The sequence below is a fragment of the Mustela putorius genome, unplaced genomic scaffold, assembly GCF_011764305.1.
Source record: "Mustela putorius furo isolate JIRA1106 unplaced genomic scaffold, ASM1176430v1.1 tig00000275_pilon_pilon_pilon, whole genome shotgun sequence".
In the NCBI taxonomy this organism is placed as follows: Eukaryota; Metazoa; Chordata; class Mammalia; order Carnivora; family Mustelidae; genus Mustela; species Mustela putorius.
Genome location: NW_025421341.1, coordinates 14,781,824 through 14,805,469, shown reverse-complemented (window position 1 = coordinate 14,805,469; position 23,646 = coordinate 14,781,824). Strand labels below are relative to the sequence as shown.

Here is a 23,646-nt window from a genome sequence, read left to right as displayed (position 1 = left end):
ACTCTTGGAATTTTGGGTAAGTCAATGTTGGATAAGTTAGTTGACCTATTCTGATAAAAAGAACAGATAGGAGGAAAGCACTGAGATTGTATGATGTGAGGAGAAATAACAAAGGCAGCCCGTGGGAAGACTTGGTTAGTCTTCTCTATTCTAACTGCATGAAGATGCTAGTGATAGAACCAGAGAGGCCCAGAAGGAAGAGTAAAAGTAGCATTTCTCCTTAGGATATTCTTCCTTCTAGGACTTTCAGGAAACCAACATCAAAGCATTAGGAGTGGGTCCCATTGGAAGAGGCAATTTGCCATGGCTCCCTGTTCTACTACTATTTCCCATCCCCTCAGCCAGGTGCATATGGGCCCTTCAACAGTGGTAGTCTGCCAAGGGCCTTTGGGCTACACTCTTGCTTGCCTAGGTTGGCAATATAGCTCATCATTAGAAACTAAATATATACTGACTTAATGAATCATAATCTCCTTCCCTCTCTCACTTGCTGGTACATGCTAGAGAAGTCCTTCCTGGATGGAAGGATTTCAGCTACTTCTCATTAACAGGGCAAGATGGGGCAGGAGACGGTGGTGCCTTTTGGTGGGAGTAAATCAGAGACAGAATTTAGGGTAAAAGGATGTGGCCAAATGGGATGGAGGAGTAGAGACACCACCTGAGGGAGAAGTCATCCCCACCTCTGCTCCGGGGAACACTATCTCCTAGCTCATTTTGGATGGGAACAGAGAAAGCAAGCCAGATATCTGCACAGCTTCCTGCCTCCTCCTCTTCTCAGTCCTCTCACTCTGTCTGCCCATCCTCCCTCCCATCTCCGTCTGGCCTCTCAGCGCATTCTGCTTCTGCACCCAAGACCCATGCGACAGGGCTAACTTCTTGGTACTTTGTCTAGGGCTGAACTCTGGTGTCAACGTACCTTTCTATTCCCAAATTCCTCAGGCCCTATCCCAGCACCACAGAGCTTTGCCCCACAGAGGATCTGTTGAGTTCTAGCATTAGAATAAAATTCTGTTGTTTACTTTTGTTATGTAGTTTCTGAAACTACAGTCAAAAAAACAAACAGAACTCTTTACAAGCAGTAAAATAATAAAAGGCAGCTTAGTTGGAATTACAGATATTTCATGTCTCATAAAATAATATAAAAGCTAATAAAAATATGGATCACATTTTCACATTCACCCCATTAGCCCTTTTACAAAATGATTCGTTCACCACTGGGTTAAAACCGCCCCGGACCGTTTTAGGTGCATGCAGATGTCTTCTTGGTATCATCACTATTATTATTATTCATCATTCAGAGTACTTAGCATTATTTATCCAAACAACTTGGAGAATGTTTGCAGTTTTAAGCCACAAAGGGCTGGGTTTGGGCAGGTGTGTGTCAATAAAGACAGGGTTTTAGGGATTTTTAGCTGCCATGTTTTTCTTCCTCTTTCTGGCAGCTACGTACCATGTGAGGCTCTGACTATTTCTGTGATGGGATTACCTGGTGAGGACCTCTACACTGTACAAAAGAGCCTGCAGGGATGTCGCCAGAGCAGCTGTGGCTGCGATCTCCTCTCGGGCAGCAGGCACCGTCTCCACTTGTGATGTCTGTCTCTTTAGCTTCTGTAGGTAACAGGGAACTAGAGCTTCCAAGACCATCAGCATCTGAAGACTTTAATCAGAAAGCCAGTCACTTGGGTTGGCTGGGTTATACTTGGGAGCAATTAACAGCCTGGTTCTGAGGCCCCTTCCCACCCCACCCAAGCCAAGAGTTAGTAAAGCTGCTGGGAAGATTGACCGACGCCAATTAATCAATTGATTCACTAATTAATCGAGCACCCAGTAAAAGCTGAGGCAGTTCTGCTTGCCTTTTGGGAGAATATGTGGGGAGGGGAAAAGTAGCGAAAGGACAGCTGGTGGAGAGACCATGCAATGGTTGGCGGAGCTGTGGCTCCGTCTAGAGAAGTCAGCGTCATGACGATCAATATGGCTGCCACTCGGGGATTTGCTAAGAGTGATTTTCAGCTGAAACAAAATGTAGACAAGATAAAACCCTTCTCTGGGAGGCTGGCTTCTTAAAGGTTAAGCAGTTTTCAAGAAAAGAGTCTGTGGAAACAGCGTCTGCGATGCAGGTTGGAAAATGGCTGCTTATTGGAGTGAATAATGAAAGTCTCAACGACATCTTAGTAAGAGATACATGTTAAATGTGAGTACCTAGAAACACTGACGGTAAAAGTAAGAACAAACACCAGCCAGACTTATTATAAAGTTATAATAATTAAGACAGCATAGTATTGGTGCAAGTGATGAGGGATAGAAGCAGAAAGACGTTCACCTTTAGCCCAGAAGGCTGACCTAGAGCCTGCATAGGTCCCATAGGTATCAAACACAGGCTGGTTGCTACATTCTTAAAGGGTCTCGTGACTGCCTATGTGTCTCAGCCATAGTTAATACCGAACTGAATGAGAAGTACCAGAGAAATCTTGCAAAAGTAGTTTTATGAGAAGTTCAAAGAAGGCATTTATGATCTAACATTCCCTGCGTGTCATCCTCCCCTTGAGCACGAAGCATATAACCACCAGCGTCGTAGAGCAAAAAGTACAGATATTTCTGCCCATAGGTCCTGTCCCCTTGCTACTTAAATAAACTCACTAAGCTGCACCTTACAACATCTCAAGAATTCTTTCTTGGCGGGGGAGGGGGGGAGAATTCTTTCCAGGCTGTTGTACTCTCTGACCTCACAACACAAGGAGAGACAGACAGACATGGGGAACAAAATAAGGAGTCTGAAACAAATCCACAGATACTTGATTTATAACAAGAATGACACTGCAACGCAATGGGAAATGCTAACCTTTCCATAAATGGTACTTTGTCTATCGCCTATTAGTATCTATATGGGAAAACGAAATCTTGACTTTTACTTTACATCATACCAAAAATTGAGGGTAAAAAACAACAAATCATTTGGCAGATACTAGAAGGGGATATATTCATAAGCTTGGGTTAGCCAAGATTTCTTAAGGGGACACAGAAAGCACTAAACAGTAAGGTAAATAGTTATACATTAGACCACGTTAAAATGAAGACTTCTATCCATTAAAAGATAATGTTAGGTGAGTAAAATTATAAGTCACAGAGTAAGAGATGTTATTTGAATGCATATAACCCGCGGTGTGCAGGAGTGGACATTTAACAGGTCAAGGCAATCTATATATGCAACTGTTTCCAACCCCATGTTCAACGATGTCAGGCTGGTATCCCATACTCAGCCATTTCTAGATATTAGCAAATTAGCAATGCTATGTATCAGGGACTCCATTCCCCCAGAGAGCTGGTTATTAAATGTTTACCAGCACCTCAGTCCATATAAGCTCAAAGGAATTACATCAGATTCTTTAGACAAATTCAACATATCAAATAAAATAAATGCTGATAAACTCATTTAAAAATGGGTGGAAGACTTCAATAGGCACTTTGCGAAAGTAGCTATCCAAATTCCATTAAACATTGGGAGAGCTTCCAAACCTTCCAGTTTGGAAGAGGGAAATGCAAACTAAAACACACAATGAGATATCAATATCACCCCCCCAAAAAAAGCTAAAATAAAGACTGAGTATCAAATGCTGATGAGGCAGCAGAGTATTGGGACATGCACACGCCACTGGTGGAAACAGAGATTGACACAGCCACTTTGGAAAACAAGTAATATCTACTAAAGCAAAACATACAGATATTCCATGACCTAGCACAGCATTTTCACCTACAGAAATACAGACACATGAGCTCCCAAAGACGCATACAAAAACATTTCACTGCAGCAGTATTTGTAATGGCCTCAAATTGGATATAACACAGAAATCTGTCCACGAGAAATCAATTGTGGCATAGACATTAAATACTGGAGAACAAACTGGTGATGCACAATGATGTGGGGGAAACTCATAAAGTAATATTGAATAACAAAAGCGGGACATTAAAAAGTACCTACTATATTATTTACTTGAATAGAGTTCAGAAATAGACAAAGATGATTTGTACTGTAGGATAGTGGCTCCTTTGATTTTTCCATTTGAGTGGTCATTGTGTAGATGGGTTAACTTTATCAACATTGGTACAACTATAAAGTTATTATTTTTAAAAACTTTTTTTGTATAAATGTTGTATTTAAATAGAATACATTTACTCTAAAAATTTAAGTACAATAGGGACTCGGTGTTACCAGTGCTGAAGTGTTATAAGAATTGTACTTGTTCCTTAAGAGAGATCCCAGGGGACAGCTGCTTAAGACAACTTGAGTCTACGCAGAAATTCAGGAACCCCTCTGACAGAACAGAATAGCAAACCAGGGAGGATAATTCTTTCTTTAATTTTAATTTAATGTAACAAGATTGGACTTTGGCCTTTAGCTCACAATGACGAGAGAATGTGATTGTGAACTTGAATTCCTTTTGATTTTAGTGTGTTTGGATTTTAACTTGAGAGAGGATTTCATGTCTCACCAGAAATTTGATAATGGAAAAGATTTTTAGTTAAATCTGGGGGTTTTCTAGGTCATTGGCATTTTGACATTGGAGAAGATTTCTGCATTTTACTACTGCAGTGTCTGGATATCACTTCCTCTCACTGCAGATCCTCTGAGACACCCTACTAACAATGTACTTGGACCCACTTGGAATAGGAAGTAGGATAGGGAGTGTTTCTGTACCCATAAATAGAGTGGGCTTGGAGTTAACTTGACACAGGGTTTCAATCCCTGTCTCGCCATTTACGGGGCTGTGATATTATAGGAGGAGCCCAAGGGACGGAGGAGAAGGACAATCACTATAGACTGCAGGTTTGCTCCCTTGAGGGCCATAGCCACATTTCTGGTTGACCACAGGCATGATATTGAATCCCCACTGATTAACACCAAAAAAAGCGCCAGGAATCTTGGGGTTGGGGGTGGGTGGGTATTTCTTACTCATTTTTCATGCAGAGAGAATTCAATTAATCTGAGTCCTGGTCCCTCTTTAACCCTTTCCTCACTTTGTTCTAGGGGAGGGAAAAAGACTAATCTGAGAGAAAAACTGACAAAGATACACTGGCAAAACCAGCTCCGCTGTTTTCTTTCTTTTTGCAAGAGCTGGCAACAGGGTAGGACTTCTTCCCTCCACACTGAATTTTCAAGGCGGTCCCGTTTCCAGCTTGATCCTTATACGAAAAATATGATAGCATGTAACCTGTGATTTTGTTTATGAGCTAGACATTACAGGAAAAGATCAAAGTAGATTGAGAAGTAGAGAAGGAGAGATTGCCCAATATTGATATAATTGAGGATTATATCATTAAGAGAGTTGATTAAGCCAACCTCAGGGTGCATTTAAAGGAATGTAGCTCTATTATTTTTAGGGACCTATAAGTACATAACAGGGGGCTATCCCTGATTCATCTGAATTACTGTCTCTGTCTTTAAAAGGTCTCTTTTGGGGCGCCTGGGTGGCTCAGTGGGTTAAGCCGCTGCCTTCGGCTCAGGTCATGATCTCAGGGTCCTGGGATCGAGTCCCGCATCGGGCTCTCTGCTCAGCGGGGAGTCTGCTTCCTCCTCTCTCTCTCTCTGCCTGCCTCTCAGTGTACTTGTAATTTCTCTCTGTCAAATAAATAAATAAAATCTTAAAAAAAAAAAAGTCTCTTTTAATAGCAAGATGAGACTGATTTCCATGTTGCGTATCAGTACATAAATCAGACCAAAGCCAACGTCCTGAAGTAGGGATGACACCTCCCACGTGACTCCTTTGTGTTCCTTACACTTGGCGAAATGACAGGCAAGATTGATATTCTTGCTCTTTGTGGGAAAGGAGTTCTTATTGCTCCATGAAAAGCATTTTCTTCAGTAATTTAGTGGTTTGCCCTGGAATTTTGTTTGCTATTAATTTGTATCACATGTCAGGACAGTATTTCCTGAACAAGACTAAATATCTTAGCTGCTGCACAAATTCCAAATTTTAGGTATTTTACATTAATGAAGATTTACTATATTTTCCAGAACCTGTACTATGGTAAGTTTCCTAGATTGTCGTTATTGAAAACATCCTTGCCAGAATATTACAAGATGATATTAGCAAATGTAACCCTTGTGTTCGCTCACTTCTATTTTCTTCGCCATATTTACTTATCACAAGGCACAGAATAAAGGGCTGAATTACCTTCTGAATGACTCCGGAGCATATGCCACCACAGTCACACAGAGTTTAATGGCCTCGCTTATAGAGAATGTCAGGTCTTCGTTTCCATAGCAGAAATCTGAAGGGACAGAAGGCCAAGGTGCAAAATCAGAGTGGAGTCCACCAGGGATAAAGAAGAAATTATCACTCTTAACATTCCGGTTAAATTTTATAGCCATTTCTCTGTCAGATTTTATTCCTACACTGTGAACACGATTAATTTCTTCCTCTAAAGGGACTGAAAATTCTGTTTCCCAATTTTGAATAAGCAGATGAAAAATAAAAGTGCTTTTTGGGGGGTAGTTTAGAAAAAAATCTGACCTACTAGATGATATCCAAGGACATGCAGATGTCCAAGACATGAGACTTTATCGTTGAATTTTCTCTTATTCTACACATTCCATGATCATAAAAGACCATTTTAGAGAGTTACTCACCTAGAATTGTCTGGGAAAACCTAATTTTCTGAACACTGTGTTACTAGAGCAGTGTAGTATCAGACACCGTTTTAATAGAATTTCCATGGTAGAGAACTCCATACTCTTTAGGATTTTCAAGAAATTAAAAAAATTTTTTTGAAGATCTTGTCTTTTTGGGGGGGGGGGAGTGAGCGAGCGCTTGCAGGCAGGAGTAGAGGGGAAGGGAGAGGGCCAAGCAGACTGTGCAGAGTACCCAGCCCACAGCACTGTGCAGAGTACCCAGCCCACAGCACTGTGCAGAGTACCCAGCCCACAGCACTGCTTGATCCCTGCATCTCAGAGCTTGATCTCTGAGATCTTGACTCCAGCGGAAACCAAGAGTTAGATGCTTCACCTAACAGACTAAGCCAGCCAGATACCTTTAAAATTTTCAAGAAATGTAAGAAAAAACAGGAGATAAGAAAGGTCCTCATTCAATTTATACCACTCTTCCATTTTTCTTTCTGTTTTGATTTAATATAGAATTTAAAATAGAATCATTAAAAAAAATTACAATCTACAAAGGGAAGGTCAGGGCAACTTTTGTTTTTACCTAATGATTTAAGAGGCTTCTCAGCTTTGACCAGCTCTAAGATGTCTAATATGTCAGTGGCCTCTCCTTCTAGGGACTGCAGCAGGTCAAACAGGCACTGGGCCGACACGCCTTTGTTGGGTCCGTTATTGGCAGCATCCTGTATGAAGAAAGTCTATTTTAGTTTATTGATTTCTGCCTTGGCATTAATGTGGTTTGATCAGGAGTTCAAATCTCACATGCACCACCACTGATAACAATTACATCGATTTGGCATGCAGCTCCCAGGATCCAGCAGTGCTGTTACATGATTTTTGGAATGAACACCGGGCTCTCAAGGGATGTATTAAATGTTGATCTGGTACAAAGAGATATTTGTACAAACTCCTAAAAATACAGGAATATGTAGACCTCCAGAACAATTCATGTAAATGTCTCCTCTGGTCTGCAATGGAAGGGCTCAGCATTCCCAAAGGGGCTTTTGCAATGTAGGAGTTGAACACATCAAATATGTCTGGGGAAACAGACGCTTATTTTAACAACTCTGGGCATTTTTCAGGTCTTGTTTGATAATATAACTCTCAAATGGAGATGATTGCCATTTAAAATCTTGTTATTTAAAATGGCTTTGATTCATTAAAACAACAAATCCCTCTAAAATTCCTACTATGTGCCATGTACAATTCTGTATAGTGAGGTTATAACAAAACAAAACCAAAAAAGGCATACAAACAAAACAACTAAAAACAAATCAAAAGCAAACAGAAAGACAGATGAAGGTCTTGCTTTAATGGAGCTTAAATTCTATTTTGGGGTATGGTAGAGATATATATCAGTGCAACACACGCATGACATGTGATGTGGTATAAGCATTCTGAAGAAAAAGAAAAGCAGCGTGAGTGCTAGACAGTGATAGAAAGGAATGAGAATCAGGAATCTCTTCCTTTTTATTAACAGAGTATAAAAAATTGGGGAGTTGGCCTATCTATATCCTACAGGCAGAGATGAGTGTTGAAGAAAAATGAAGAGAAATAATTTATGATTCGTATCCCACCGGTTGAAGAAAGAGAGCTGAGACACTGATTATACAAACAGACAATATAAATGAACAGGTCATATATAAAAATAGAACTCTGATCTATAACCTGTGTAACCTGCCCAGGAAACCAAATCATTGTCCCCAGTAATCCGCCCAGGAAGCCAGCTTGCTACAAGTCAGGTTAGTAGGAAGTCAGACTACTAGCTCTACTGGAAACCAAACAATAACCCGTTTAACCATTGGCCCCCAAATGGAGGACTTGATGACAACTGACAGATTCCCTGATCCTCCCTTGTTCCTGCTTTCAACTAGACCAATCAGAGAAAGACAAATATGTACCCTTAGCCAATTAAATAGGATGGCCCACATCTAGTTAGCCTGCTTACAGCTCCCCACCCCCCCCGCCCAACAGCCTCCAATCAGGGCATACCTGATTTTTTTCTCCACCATTGAATTTTCTTACTCCTCTGTCTGCCTTTGAGTCTTTGCCAAGACCCAAGTGGTGAACTCCCTTGCTGTAGCACACTCTAACTAAAAGAGCCTTTGCTTTTCTCATGGGGTTGGTCTACATTTATTTCCACAGAGCTCACTTACAGGAAACTCCAGGAGAGGGGCCACACTAGCAAACAGCTGCAGCACAAATGGTTTTCGGTGTAGAATGTAGAACTGGTGGCAGGCAAATTCGATGGCTTGACGCAACTGGGGGTTACTTTCATAATCGGAGTACACCTGTGGAAAAACGCCACGTATTCAGAAAATGCCTCAACAGCATATCAGAGTTGTGTTTGCTTTTAAAATTCATAGTTATGGAGGGGCACGTGGGTGGCTTAGTCGGTTAAGTATCTGACTCCTGATTTTTGGCTCAGGTCATACTCTCAGGGTCCTAAGTTCAAGCCCCGTGCCAGGCTCTGTGCCGAACATGGAGACTGCTTAAGATTCTCTCCCTCTCCCCTTCCCTGCCCTCCCCCCGCCTGCCCCTCACAGTCTTTCTCTCTCTACAAAAACAAAACAAAACAAAAACAAAAGACCTCATAGCTATGGGAAGCATGGAGAGAAACGGCTAATTTAATACGCTGGTAGATGGGAGTATAACAGAGTATAACCTCTTTTGTGAGAAATTTGGTAATAAACATGAATATGCTTTTTCCTAGGGAGTTTGTTGCTAGGAATTTATCTCAAGAAAAGAATTGGACAAAGGTACAAAGATGGATAGACAGGAATTCCTATGTAATTTTGTTTACAATAGTGGAAAATTTCAAACTATTCATAAATTGGGATAGGTTAAGTGACTTATGGTATATGCAAACAACAGAATATTATGTAGCTATTAGAAGGATGCTCTAGCACTGAATGTAGCTACATGAGAAAATGCCTGTGATACTCCTAGTGTGGTGTGAGAAAAGCAGGTACCAAACTCCAACATGTGGTATGATCCAACTTTTGTTCAAAAAAAAAAAAAAAAAAAAAAAAAAAGGCAGGATAGAGTGTAAGGATTTTCAAGAAGTATGAATAAATGGTTATCTAGGAAGGAGGGTTATTATGCATGATCTTTGTTTTCTCCTTTAAAATTTATCTTCTGGATTTTATAACAAGCATTCATTATTTTTAGAAATCTGTAAAAAAGTCATAAAAATAGAGAAAATTTCAGCTATTTAAAAATAGGAGAGGCCTGATACTCAAGAAAATGTCTTGCCCCTGTAGATTGAACAAACCTTACTTTGCACAAGCATGAATTACTTTTATAATTAAAAAAAAAAATTCTTTAGTTATTTGACAGAGAGCTAGAGAGCACAAGTAGGCAGAACAGCCAGCAGAGGGCGAGGGAGAAGCAGGCTCCCTGCTGAGCAGGGATATGGGACTCTATCCCAGAACCCTGGGATCATGACCTGAGCCCAAGGCGGATGTTTAACCAACTGAGCCACCCAGGTGCCCCAGTTTAATAATTTTTTTAAAACTTCCATAGAAGTAGAGGACTACGATGAGCCCCTAAGCTCTGTCTGAACTTCAACCACTACTCCTAAACATAGCCAGATACACATTAGACCTGAGTACATGGAAATTGTTCCTGCTGACTTAACCTCCTGCAGTCTCAGCATAGCAAGTTTAATAGCAGCAGAAATCTCGATTCAGAGATCAGAAAATCTCTCAGGAGAAACATCATCGGGACACTTGCCATACATTTGAGTAAAGAGAGCAATGATTCCCAAACTTCTAGGGCATCAGACCCCCCGGAGGTCTTATAAGAGTCCAGATGAATGGGCCCTGACTCCACAGGTTCTGCTTAAGGAGGTCTGGGGTGGGGCCCAAGGATGTGTATTTCTAACAAATTCCCAGGCAATGATGATGCTTCGGGTTCAGGGACAGCACTTTGGGAACCCCTCAAAGAGTGGATAGAGGAAATAGGAAAGCCTCTTCCAGGTCTGGGATATCTCAGGATAGATAGAACAGGGTATTGTGACCTTCCGGAAAATTCTGGGGGAGATTTCACTTGGTGCTGTCGACTGCCACAAAAACAGATAACTCCATCCTTTAAAAGTCTTAGTACAGGTCTTGTTGACCTGCCGTAGGGGCAGGTGATTTTCTGGAGAGGAGGCTGAGCCACACCTGCAGCATGGTGGGCAGGATCCACTGGTAGCCGCTGAGAGAGAACAGGTGGTTGAAGTGCACGGCGCTGTTGATGACGGTGGCGGCGTATTGCCGGAGCAGGGCGCTGTCTTCTGGGTGGAGGATCAGAGCCCCGTTGAACACATTGAGGAAGAGCATGATTTCATCTCCCCAGGGAAACTCGCTCGGCATGCCCAGGAACATCTCTTCCAGGAGCTGGATCCACAAGCTTTTCTGAAGAGTGTCGAGGCCGAACAGCTCCTTGCCAGCTGTGAGAACATGAAACAGCAGAGACAGAATTAGCCCTACGCCAATCCTGTCGGCGTGGGAGGACGAGCCCCGTGGAGGGCACTGCTGCTTCCCATTTGTTCCAATCTGGGATGTGACGATGTGCTGAGGAAATGCTACCAGCACACGCTGCTGCCGCTGGTCTCACACCCCCTGGTTCTCAAAGGACTTCCATCATCACCTCTTTGATTCGACTCTGTAGGCAAGACACGGCTGGTATTTGCAGCGTGTTGCTACTGCTTCAACTGTGGCTTTGAGAAAAAAGTTAGTTGTTGCAGAAAGGAAATGGCAGGGCTGGGTCTGGTTCTAGATCTCTAAACTCCTGGACAGAGTAGAGCTCTTTCTACCTTTTGCTCTGGAGCTTCTGGCTGGAGAAGACATTGAACACTGGGAGGCTAATTGTGAATATCTTAAGTTAATAAGTGAGTCACCCTGCAAGGCTTCAAAGAGAGTCTCTTTCTGTCTCTCTGTCTCTAACTAACTCTCCATTCAGGTGTAACTCAGAGTAAAACAAACATGCACAGATCTCTAATGGAGAGTTCCATGACTTTTGACAAAAATACACACTCATGTAACCAACGCACTAGTCAATATATAGACCATTTCATCATCTCAGAAAGTTCCTAGGAGCTCCATTGCACCCCCCCAACTCAGAGGAAACCACTGTCCTGATTTCTGTAAATGAATTTTGCCTCCTGAAGTTCATATGAACACCTGATCTTCACTTAATCAAGTAATAATACCTATTACTACCTACCCTAACAATACCATACTGCTTCAACTGCTTATGGAAAGAAGATGTGGTATATATATATATATATATATATATATATATGAAAACTACTCAGCCATCAAAAAATAAAATCTTGCAATTTGCGATGACATGGTGGATGGAACTAGAGGGTACTATGCTAAGCTAAATAAGTCAGAGAAAGACAATTATCATATGATCTCACTGATATGTGGAATTTAAGAAACAAGACAGAGGATCATGGGGGTGGGGGGAATAAAACAAGACAAAACCAGATAGGAAGAAAAACCATAAGAGACTTTTAATCATAGGAAACAACCTGAGGGTTGCTGGAGGGGACAGGGGTTGGGAGATGGAGTAACTGAGTGATAGACATTAAGGAGGGTACGTGATGTAATGAGTACAGTATTATATAAGATTGATGAGTCACTGACCTCTGCCTCTGAAACCAATAATACTTTATGTATTAATTAATTGAATTTAAATTAAAAAAAAACAAAAACCAAAAATCCCTGCTTATGGTTAGTTAAGAACAGTGGTCTCCGTTTGATCCCTGGAATAGCATCATCAACATCACCTAGGAACTTGCTGAAATTTGAGTTCCTGGGCTCCATTTCAGAGCTACTGAATGAGGAGCTGGGGCGGATGGACCCAGCAATCTTTGTTTATCAGATTCTCCAGGTGATTCTGATGCCTCAGGCTGAGAAGCACGGGCTTAGAGAAACTGGTAATGATGCTTTCCAGCTGAGGACCAAACAAAGGCATAGGAAGCCCAAGAAAAAAATGCATTTTTTTTTTTTTTTTGATACCTTGTGGATCACTGAAGAGTGAAAATTCAGCGTCAATAGCACTTCGGGGGAATGAGGGTAGTCGGAGGAGGTCTTCCTGGAGCATGGAGACATGGGACTGTTTGTGGGCTGTGGGGATCTTCTGAGTCAGGGAGATGAGAAACAAAACCCGCCCGACTTCCTCCAGCTTCCGAGTGAACACCTAGCAGCAAACAAAAGCAGGAGCAGAGGAAAAGGAGAATTAGCAACCCTGAAATTAAAAGGAGTGAAGATCTTGAAGTCAAATCTTTCATGGCAAATGCAGCTGATTAAAAAAAAAAAAAAAAAATCAAGGGGGGGGCAGTGTTGAATTGAGGGAGAAATTTTTTTTTCTTTACCCCACCGAAAGAGCAAACAATGCTTGATTGACTCTTACTTCCTGTACCCGCCTGTTCCACAGAAGGAAGTGTTTCTCAGGGGTTTGCAGGCTGCCGGAGCACAATGCAAGCATTGTCAGGAATCCTTCCATATTAAATAGAGCCCATTTGTCTGGATGTCACACTGTGGAAGATTTTTTCCAGCAGGAGCCAGTCAGTAAGTTCCAAGTGCCTCTACCATTTCCACTGATGCCTTAAGCTGTTCTGGGTTTTTCTCTTAAAAAAGGACTGAAATGGGATCCAGGCAGAACCTATCTTGGGACAAAAGCTGATGGGACGTAGATAGCATGGACAGGATTCTCTTGGTCCCTTCTCTTTGTTCCTTTTCTATTGATGATGGGTGCGTAGGGGCTATCATGGGCAGTCCAAAGCTGCTGAGGAAGCTCCAGGGCCAGAACCACAGGCTTGAATACTACAGTTTCCCTGCAAAACTCAGAAAGAAATCTTAAAATTCCAACTTGGAGTGTATGTAGAACAACAGCTCCATTTTATGCAATTTAAAAACATATTCTTAAACATAAATAGAAAACACTAATGAAGTGCTATGTTGATTACGGTTTTAATTCTTTTGCTGCCAAAATCAGGGGCTGAGATAACTTGGGGGTAATTAGCTTAGAAATTATACAGTTACGTATACTTAAGACCCAATACCTCACAGTTTGTAATACTTGCTTCTTTCCACTGCAGTTCAGGTTGTTTATGCTAACTATATTTTTAATTATTTAAGTGGTCTAATTCTATGCCATTTTCATTCATTTCATGAAGTTATTTTGAATCATTTGATGTCAAAATAACCTTGATATGTGCAGAGAAACAGAAAAGATAAATTATCCCGAAATTCTTGTTTAGACATTTTATTAAAAATAAATTAATGTGGGGGGGTTGCCTGGATGGCTCAGTCAATTAAGGTCTTGGATTTTGGCTCAGGTCATGATCTCAGGTTCCTGGGATGAAGCCCCCTGTTGAGTGCACTTGGTGTGGAGTCTGCTTGATAGTTCCTTCCTCCACCCCTTAGCCTATCCTTCCTATTTGGGCATGTGCAAGAGTGCGCGTGCTCTCTCTCTCTGTAATAAAATCTTTAAAAATGAAAAAAAAATGAATTTAACACATAAACTATAATAAAATTGTATCATTATTCAAATTGTGGACTACTGTTACATTTCTCATACAAATAGTGAATTTCTTTATTTTGTTCTTCAATCATATATTTAAGTACAACTGCTTGATTATGTCTCCTCCTGTTTTAAGGGAAATTAGTAAATGCCTGAGGCCAGGTGACCAGTCAATGGCAGAGCTAAGACTGTGTCCAAGTCTCTGCAGCTTAGCTCAGTGCTTTTCCCAGGCATTATACATTGATCCCTTTTATTTTATTTTTCCCAACTAGTGTAAACCTCTGTGGCAACTTTCTTAGAGTGACATTTGTGTACTTCCGATCCTGGTTTACAAAAATGTGAAAAGAAAACTTGGAAACCAGTAGATAAATAAATTCAAAGATTTCTAGCGCTTATACCCAGTGTTTGTCATAGCATTAATCCAAGTGAGTGTTCCTTGATCCTTTTACATTATGATCCAAATTATGAAAACTAACACATGATTTTTGGGAACTATTGATTGAGGATCTACCCATCCATTCTCTCTGGAGAGGACTGAATCAGAATCTCAGGATTGGCAACACATTCACTGATCATCCCAATGACTTGATAAAACCATATAATAAAATATATATGGGGCAGGCACCTGCTTCTGAATGAGCTCCTGTCCTTTCTCCGGATGCATATGTACAAGGTTCAGCTGTGGGGATACCGATCTCCGGAAAGGATAAATATCCCGAACATATGTCTGTGGCAGGATTACACAAAGAGACAAAAAAGAGTTCAGATGATTAAACGTTTGACTCTCATTTCCTCTTTACCCAAATGTCAAGCAAAGTTATGTATTTTCTAAAGGTTTTATCATTTATGCTTTCCAATTCTATAAAATCCTAGGGAAGAGAAATCCCCACCTCAGAAAAGCATCAAACCACCTAGGCTTAGCATCCTTTCCAAACACTAGGGTGCTCCATCAGGAGCAGAGGAGCCAAGGGCAATTTAATAAAGGACATTCTGGAGGAAGAAAGTCATTTTAAAATGATGGCCTTGAGGTGCCCTTTGATCATTAGGTCAGGTCACCAGGGTCACACTCAACATAATAAAAAAAGGAACAAGGACATAAAAATTCCAAGCAGACACACATACTTAACATAGGGGCAACTTAATTTTTCATCAGGAGGTAGTAATAATGAATGCTTAACTTGCCTTATCACCTTTAATTATTGCAACGTAGGGCAGATACTATTATCATCCTCTTCATTTTACAGACAAGGAAAATGAAGGGCACAAAGGTGCCGTGGCTCGTCCAAAGCTACACTGACATAAGCTGGTGTCACCGAAGGGGCCTTACTCCCAACCTCTGAACAGCAATGGCTCCCCGAGTGAGAACAACATTCTGGAAAGGCATGACAAGTTTCCGACACAACTCAGCAGGAGAGCATCACTGCCCAGTCTCACCTTATTGTAGTGGATAAGGTTCCATCGTTTGTCCATGAGAAAATAATGGGTTGACTGAGATTCTGGGATATTAAAAAACTCCAGACATTCCTAGAACAAGAATAAACAAATGTTTATGGAGAACATACCATGTGCCAGGTAGTATGCTGGAAGATACAAATATCACGAAAACAAAGTAACTTTAAGGATTCTAAGGATTATAGATATTGCATACTTTTTATATGTATATAGGTATGGATACACATTGGATTTGGATACACAGTTGCCCAAAGAATGACATAATAGAGACTCCAAGTGCTAAAAGATGTATAATTATAAATTCAGACTGAAGAGTGAACTGTGGAGGCACAGTGGCATCTACTGGTCTCAACGCCAGGAAGAAAGCATGTTTGGTAACGCCATTAAAAATAACACAAGCTACAACACATTGAGCCATTATTGTATACTGTTTTCTGAGCTCGATGCCCTCCATGTCAGTAACTTGGATACCCTGCACTAGTACCCCAGTACTGGTGAAAAAGAATCTGAGCCTGGAGAGGTCCTGTTCGATTTAGGGCACAATGGTTATGGTAGAATCAGGGTTGGGACTTAACTCTGTTTGCCTTCCTGCTACTCTAGTATTCAGTGTGAGTAGGAGAATGGAGTGGTTGTTGAAGTTTGCTGCACTGGGCCTCAGAAATTCTCTGGCAATGTCTGGGTAAGGCCCGAAGGAGGCATTTTGTACTGAAATAAGATATACACGTTTGGTTCAACTGAATTTTTCAGAGACACTTCCTGCTTCTGTCTGGGCTTGGAGCTGTGTTCTAGGAAATCAGCTTACTAAAAGTTTGGAATCCAGATCGATGGGGAATCGCTGTAGTACTTTACTTACTACGTTACCTTAAAAGCCTTACCGGTGTGTGTAACAATGGATTGTCTTTCTGCTGAAGGGCACAACTGCCATAACCATTAAAGATACTTTCTTGACTCACCTGATTTATTCTCAGGTATATTGTTCTGCTTCTTCGCTCATTTTTTGTATGTGGAAGTTAGACAGTATACTGTGCAACTAAGTGCCAGAGAAAGGGTCCCTGGCAGGATCAGCAGCTCCCAGATCCTGTCCTAGCTCCTTCCGTGTGCAACCTGAGGGCCCCTGCAGAACCACCCCCAAGTGATGCCAGGGAGCTCTGAAGCAGGAATCGACAGCATTCCCAGGGGAGATAGTACACATGAGAGTGTCAAGTTCTGCTTCAGTTGCAGGAGGAGCTGGATGTATTTGTCTACCTGAACGCAGAGCTACAATGTTGGCAGGTGTGGGGAAGGTCACGGAAGTAAACCGGGGAAGTACACGGTAGTGGAGCAGATTCTACAAGGGGTAAGTCAATGCACATATTCATTTGAAGATAGGAAAATATCATTCTAAATGGACGACCAGTGAAGTGGCCACAGACATTGTGCGTTAAAAAATCATTTCTGTCAAAAGCTATTCCTACCTTGAGCAGGGCTTCGAACTGAGTGTCTTCATGGACTGGTAACTGAGTTGGGATATCACACTCATTCTGTCCGTGAACGACCAAGGTTTTGGTACCTACAGAAGGCAAACACAATCATAAGCTGAACTCCACTCTAGTCAAATTTATCTGTAAGGCACAAAATATTAAAATATTCTCAGTGGGCTGATATTTTTTGTTATTGTTACTCTTAGTGACTGCTTAAGGTAAATAAATTATGTATTGGAATAATATCACTCTTTTCTAGTTAAATAGATGTTTTATTTTTTTATTTTTATTTTTTTAAAGAATTTATTTATTTATTTGACAGAGAGAGATCACAAGTAGGCTGAGAGGCAGGCAGAGAGAGAGAGAGGAGGAAGCAGGCTCCCTGCTGAGCAGAGAGCCCGATGCGGGACTCGATCCCAGGACCCTGGGATCATGACCTGAGCCGAAGGCAGTGGCTCAACCCACTGAGCCACCCAGGCACCCCTAAAATAGATGTTTTAAAAGTATTTACCAATTAAGTAACAAAAGCCACCATTTATGGAGTTCCCAATACTTTTATATGTATTTTATGTGCATAATACTTAAATCTCACAACAACTCTATGATATGGGTTTTATTGTGCTTATTCTACAAATGAGAAAACAAAGGAAACGGACTTGTAAGTTCTTACAGGTAAGAGCTTATAAGTAATTTAGTCAAAACCATATTTATTTATTTTTAAATTAATTTAGTTATTTTCAGAAAAACAGTAGTCATTATTTTTTCACCACACCCAGTGCTCCATGCAATCTGTGCCCTCTATAATACCCACCATCTGGTACCCCAACCTCCCACCCCCCCGCCACTTCAAACCCCTCAGATTGTTATTCAGAGTCCATAGTCTCTCATGATTCACCTCCCCTTCCAATTTCCCTCAACTCCCTTCTCCTCTCTAACACCCCTTGTCCTCCATGATATTTGTTATGCTCCACAAATAAGTGAAACCATATGATAATTGACTCTCTCTGCTTGACTTATTTCACTCAGCATAATCTCTTCCAGTCCCGTCCATGTTGCTACAAAAGTTGGGTATTCATCCTTTCTGATGGAGACATAATACTCCATAGTGAATATGGACCACATCTTCCTTATCCATTCGTCCGTTGAAGGGCATCTTGGTTCTTTCCATAGTTTGGCGACCGTGGCCATTGCTGCTATAAACATTGGGGTACAGATGGCCCTTCTTTTCACGACATCTGTATCTTTGTTTTTTTGAATAGAAGTTTATTTGGCCACTGCAGGTCACTGTTAGAAACCATACATGAAACACCTCCCACAACATTGGCTTCTCCCTCCCCCTCCCCGGAGCCTGAAGAACACAGCATCTGCAGGTGGGCAGACTGGGACCTGAAACTGTTCCCCCACACAAGCCTCGGGTTTTCAAGCAAAACATTTGAGTAACTTCCATCACTGTTTGTTTAGGTATGGAGCAAAAACAATGATGCCTACTTTGTAGTGTCCTTTGAGGATTAAACAAGACGATGGATAGATCTTAAATATCTGGCCCATGGTGTGATGAAAGGTGTTATGTGAAGACTGGTGACTGGGGATAAACTCCATTCTTCCCACAGCAGGGCTCTTCCCCCAGGGCCCACTTTTGTCACACTAACCTCTGACTGAAATTTAACATTTTCTTCCACTGTGAATGCAGGCAACAAATAACATCACTTTTGAGATTGGTCCAGAGGCTAAGCCTATGGCTGTTAGGACATATTGCTTAGATTTATTGGATGTTTCTCCTTTCTCTCTCATTCTTTCTTTCTCTCTTTCTCTCTTTCTTTCTCTCTCTCTCTTTCTTTTCTTCTTCTTCTTCTTCTTTTTTTAGCTATAAATATGGTAGATTTTATTTTTTTGATTTAATTTGACTTTTTTCAGTGTTCCAAAATTCATTGTTTATGCACCACACCCAGTGCTCCATGCAATATGTGTCCTCCATAATACCCACCATCAAGCTCACCCATCCCCCCCCCACCCCTCTCCCTTCCAAAACCCTCGGATTGTTTCTCAGAGTCCACAGTCTCTCATGGTTCATCTCTCCCTCTGATTTCCCCCAATTCAATTTTCCTTTCCTTCTTCTAATGTCCTCCATGTTATTCCTTATGCTCCACAAGTAAGTGAAACCATATGTTAATTGATTCTCTCTGCTTGACTTATTTCACTCAGCATAAGCTCCTCCAGTTCCGTCCATGTTGATACAAAAGTTGGGTATTCATCCTTTCTGATGGAGATGTAATATTCCAATGTATATATGAACTATATCTTCTTTATCCATTCGTCCTTGTGACCATTGCTGCTATGAACATTGGGGAACAGATGGCCCTTCTTTTCACTGCATCTGTATCTTAAGGGTAAACACCCAGTAGTGCAATTGCTGGGTCATAGGGTAGCTCTATTTTTAATTTTTAAAGGAATCTCACACTGTTTTCCAAAGTGACTGCACCAACTTGCCTTCCCACCAACAGTGTAAGAGGGTTCCCCTTTCTCCACATCCTTTCCAACACACATTGTTTACTGTCTTGTTGATTTTGGCCATTCTAACTGGTGTAAGGTGGTATCTCAATGTGGTTTTGATTTGAATTTCCCCAATGGCTAATGACGATGAACATTTTTTTCATGTGTCTGTTAGCCATTTTTATGTCTTCTTTGGAGAAGTGTCTGTTCATGTGTTCTACCCATTTTTGGATGTGATTATCTTTTTTTGGGTGTTGAGTTTGAGGAGTTCTTTATAGGTTGGATATCAGCCCTTTGAAAGACACATTTGTTTAGCACAAGAGTCAGAATTCAAACCCTAAACATGGCAATAAGTACTATATCCCTGTATTTTAAATGAGATGATCATGCAGTAATGGTTGAGAAAATATAAACAGAGATATTAGCAAAACAATGACAAGCACCTGGAATGCAGTTTAAATTTACATTTTCTGTATTTTACTTGGCTAGGGAGTTAGTACTTATTCTACTTCATTCATTCATTATAAGTCTTTGTGAATGTCATGATATACCTTGACTTTTAATGAGCTGTTTTTAAGTCTGTGAATGACAACATGAGCTTCTTTGCTGTAATAAAAAATGATCACCTTGTTGGAAAACCTATTGAACATATAAATACACAACTTCCATTTATGGAATGCTTGCTATGAGTCAGGTATGATAGCAAGTATTTTATCTACCTAAACGCATTGATTACTCATGATTGTGCCATATGACTCACATCCTTGTTTTATCCATGAGTAAAGAAATCTTGAAAAATGGTGTACTTTTTTTTAAGCTAATACTAACTATATTAATAAATGACAGTCATGTGATTTTAATGCAGACCTCTACACTGCCATAACTTGTATTCTCATCTTTATAAAATTGTGTCTTTCTCTTTATTTTAATACACGAATCATCTCATATTTTCTTAGTCACTGCACCAGGATAAAGCCTTGGAAGAGTTTCTATCTTAAGGAAAAGCAAACTATCAGGAGTGAAAAAGACCCTTAGCTCAAGTTTACATCACACTTCATGTTCTTTTGTTGCTCTCCTTTCTTTCTTCCTGCTTGTCCCTTTTCCAATTCTTCATAAAGCCGTCTCTTTGGAGTTTACAAAGATCTGGGGTCCATGCCATGCAAACAGTATTGTTCCCCTTGCGGTGCCAAACATTCATTCAGAAAGACTCCCTGTTCAGCTGGCCCTGTGTGATAGACTCAAATACATCTTCAACCCTGGCTGCTCTTCAAGGACGGATACACGTGGCTCAGTTCTGATGTCTCCCCTTTCATCTGGCAACTGCTGACTTTCAAAGGGTCTATTGTACTTCTTCAGATTGTATTAAACAAAAATTCTTTGAAGCCCTCAACACCAGGGTCAGGACTCTTGACAGTCTTCTCAGAATGAAAGAGGCAGCTGGTCTTTAAAAGGTTTATTTATATGCTTAAACAAAGAGAAAAATTATGTCACCCAATAGCAGTAATGGGTTACCTGGCATGGAAGCGGTCACCAGCAGCTTTACCTCGCACTGTTCCTTCTTCATGGTCTGCTTGAGATCCTTGAAGAAGAGGCCCTCTACATAACCCACCACCTCCCACAGGAAAGTCAGGGTGGCTGAAATGGCATCCATCCCCCACTCACAGGGGGTTCGCACGAAGTACATGATTAATCCCACCTAGAAGAACAGGAAGAGGTCACAAAACCATGATATCCCTGAGCAAAAATATTCTCATTGGCTCTTTTTTTATTAATCAAATATTCTTTTGTTCCTTCATATTCTCTGTTCAATGGTTCCTCTAATACTTTCAGTGGCCATGAGCAAGAGAGAACAGAACTGGAAAGCCAACCAGAACAGGTTGACATACGTTTTTGTGTATCATGGGAATGCTGATTTAAGACAAAAGCAGAAGATTGTTTTTCCAGGCTTCAAGTCACTTGGTAGTTCAGGTACTGAGGCCACTCCAAATTGAGCTCTATGTGACATTTGCTGAAACAGTATTTGCAGATTGGATTATGTCTAACCAGTGAACCAGTGAACACTGTGCTTGGCTGAATTGGTGAACTTAACAGATTTTTCTTTGTGTTTCCTAAAATCTTGAAAATCTCTGTGTCCTTTTGTACATATTAAAATGTCTCATCATAAGGTAATTTTTTTTTTGTTAATAGACTATATTAAACATTCTCCACATTGAAGTAAAAGGTGGACTGACTAATCGAAATATGTATTTTAACAAATTTTGATGAAATTAGTTTTAAGTACTTTATTCAACAGTGCACAACAAAATCATAAAGAAATAACATCAAAGTTTCCCCCCTCATGGCTTTATCGATTATATCTTGAAAAATTTAATCCTAGAAATCTTTCCAGTTATGTGGAAAGGATCAACCTATGGTGTTACTAACCTAACCTGCTTTGGTGGTTCTGAAGGCTAACCACCCTAATGAGGGCCAAACCTCACCTCTAGAAGAAATCTATCAAAGATTGGAAAAGGTGGTAAGTCCTATAGGGTTTGTGTGTGTGTGTGTGTGTGTGTGTGTGTGTGTGTGTGTGTGTTTCTGTGTGTTTTTTTGTGTTTATTTTTTTGGCGTGGGTGCAAAAAGGTGATATTATTAAAGGACGGGGATAGGATCCGTGTTCAGAAGGAGCTACTGACCATCCTGTGGGTTTAAAGTGCCTTGATCTAGGTGCCTAGGTGGCTCAGTGGGTTAAGCCTTGGCCTTCAGCCCAGGTCATGATCTCAGGATCCTGGGATCGAGCCCTGTTTTGGGCTCTCTGCTTGGTGGGGAACATGCTTCCCCCTCTCTCTCTCTGCCTGCCTCTCTGCCTACTTGCCTTGATCCATCATAAATGAGGCTTCCTTAAAACTCATGCAGTACATCAGATTCCTTCTCTGTATTTCACATCTTCAATGCATCTGGTGATATCTGGGCTGGTCAGGGTGGGCCTTTCTTGTGAACAGTAGAGGAATGAAGTTTGAGATGGCAGGCATGCTCACAAATTGTTAGTGTATATTTTTAAGTTGAGGATTTGGAGATTTATTTCCTTAAAACTATCTAAGCACCAAATCCCTTTAAAAGTTTTCATATACCCTGAGGTGGGCTCAAACCCCTGGGTAAAGGTCACTGGGTCACAGTTAAATAAATAGTCCCCAACAAAATTAGAAGAGATGGGTCACTGGTCCCAACATGCCCACTATACATATCCTTAAGTCATTAGAAAAGAGAGATACATGATAAGGGTAATGGTTGAAAAAGGAATTTGTCCTTCACTGTTTTACCATTCTGACTATAAGGCCCCTCCTCTAGTCCATTCAAAGCATCCATATACTTGGGATTTGGGGAAAGATTAGGGTTTAGAGAGAAATGAAAAATAGGAATTTATATTCATGTAAAACAAGGTTATACAACAAAGCCAAAGCATTGCCAGATCTTTTCTCTATTAGCTTGTCAATTACCTAGATGGGAGGATCTATGTCTGCCATTAAGGCTTATTTAGAGTTGACAGGGAAGAGTATGGAAGACAGGAAATGAAATGTCCATCTTCTTTTCCCAAGGCTGAAGGACAATGTAGAGCAGTGGTCCAGATGAGCATCTCCCCTACCCAGGGACCCGAGGGAATGGGCAGACACACTGAAGGGACTTTTGCCTCCAGTCTCTGTTAGGGTCACTGACAGAAGTTTACCTCAGAGCCTTTTGATACCAACTGGAATGCTACACAAACATGGTAGGGCACATATTTAACCTGAGGAAGGCCCTGACATATGGCTTTGATAACCTACCTTTGGTTTTTGTGTTGTGTACATAGGACCAAGAAATACCAGAAAGTTTGACCAGAGAACTTTCTGGATAGAATCACCACAGACTGGTGTCACTGAGCCTAATGTTCTAGCCAGGGATCTCCCTAAGCTGGAGCCATAGGGAACATGCAACCAGAATCTAGAGGGGTGTTTAGCACCAGCAGGAGCTAAGGTGAGGTGGTCTCTCAGCAAGTGCCACTGGCGGCCCATAGACTGAGGTCATCGCAGCTGTGGGCTCTGGCTTCCACCA

General features: G+C 41.1%; 1 protein-coding gene across 1 annotated transcript in view; it reads right to left on the bottom strand.

The window, feature by feature from the left end:
• Positions 1–23,646, bottom strand: part of UNC80 (unc-80 homolog, NALCN channel complex subunit) — a 227,933-nt gene that overhangs the window by 41,716 nt on the left and 162,571 nt on the right. Inside the window, 10 exon segments of the mRNA XM_045078694.1 lie at positions 1,487–1,657; positions 6,171–6,267; positions 7,200–7,338; positions 8,812–8,946; positions 10,822–11,090; positions 12,670–12,850; positions 14,802–14,903; positions 15,611–15,700; positions 17,083–17,177; positions 21,091–21,274. Coding sequence (XP_044934629.1) covers positions 1,487–1,657; positions 6,171–6,267; positions 7,200–7,338; positions 8,812–8,946; positions 10,822–11,090; positions 12,670–12,850; positions 14,802–14,903; positions 15,611–15,700; positions 17,083–17,177; positions 21,091–21,274 — 1,463 coding nt within the window.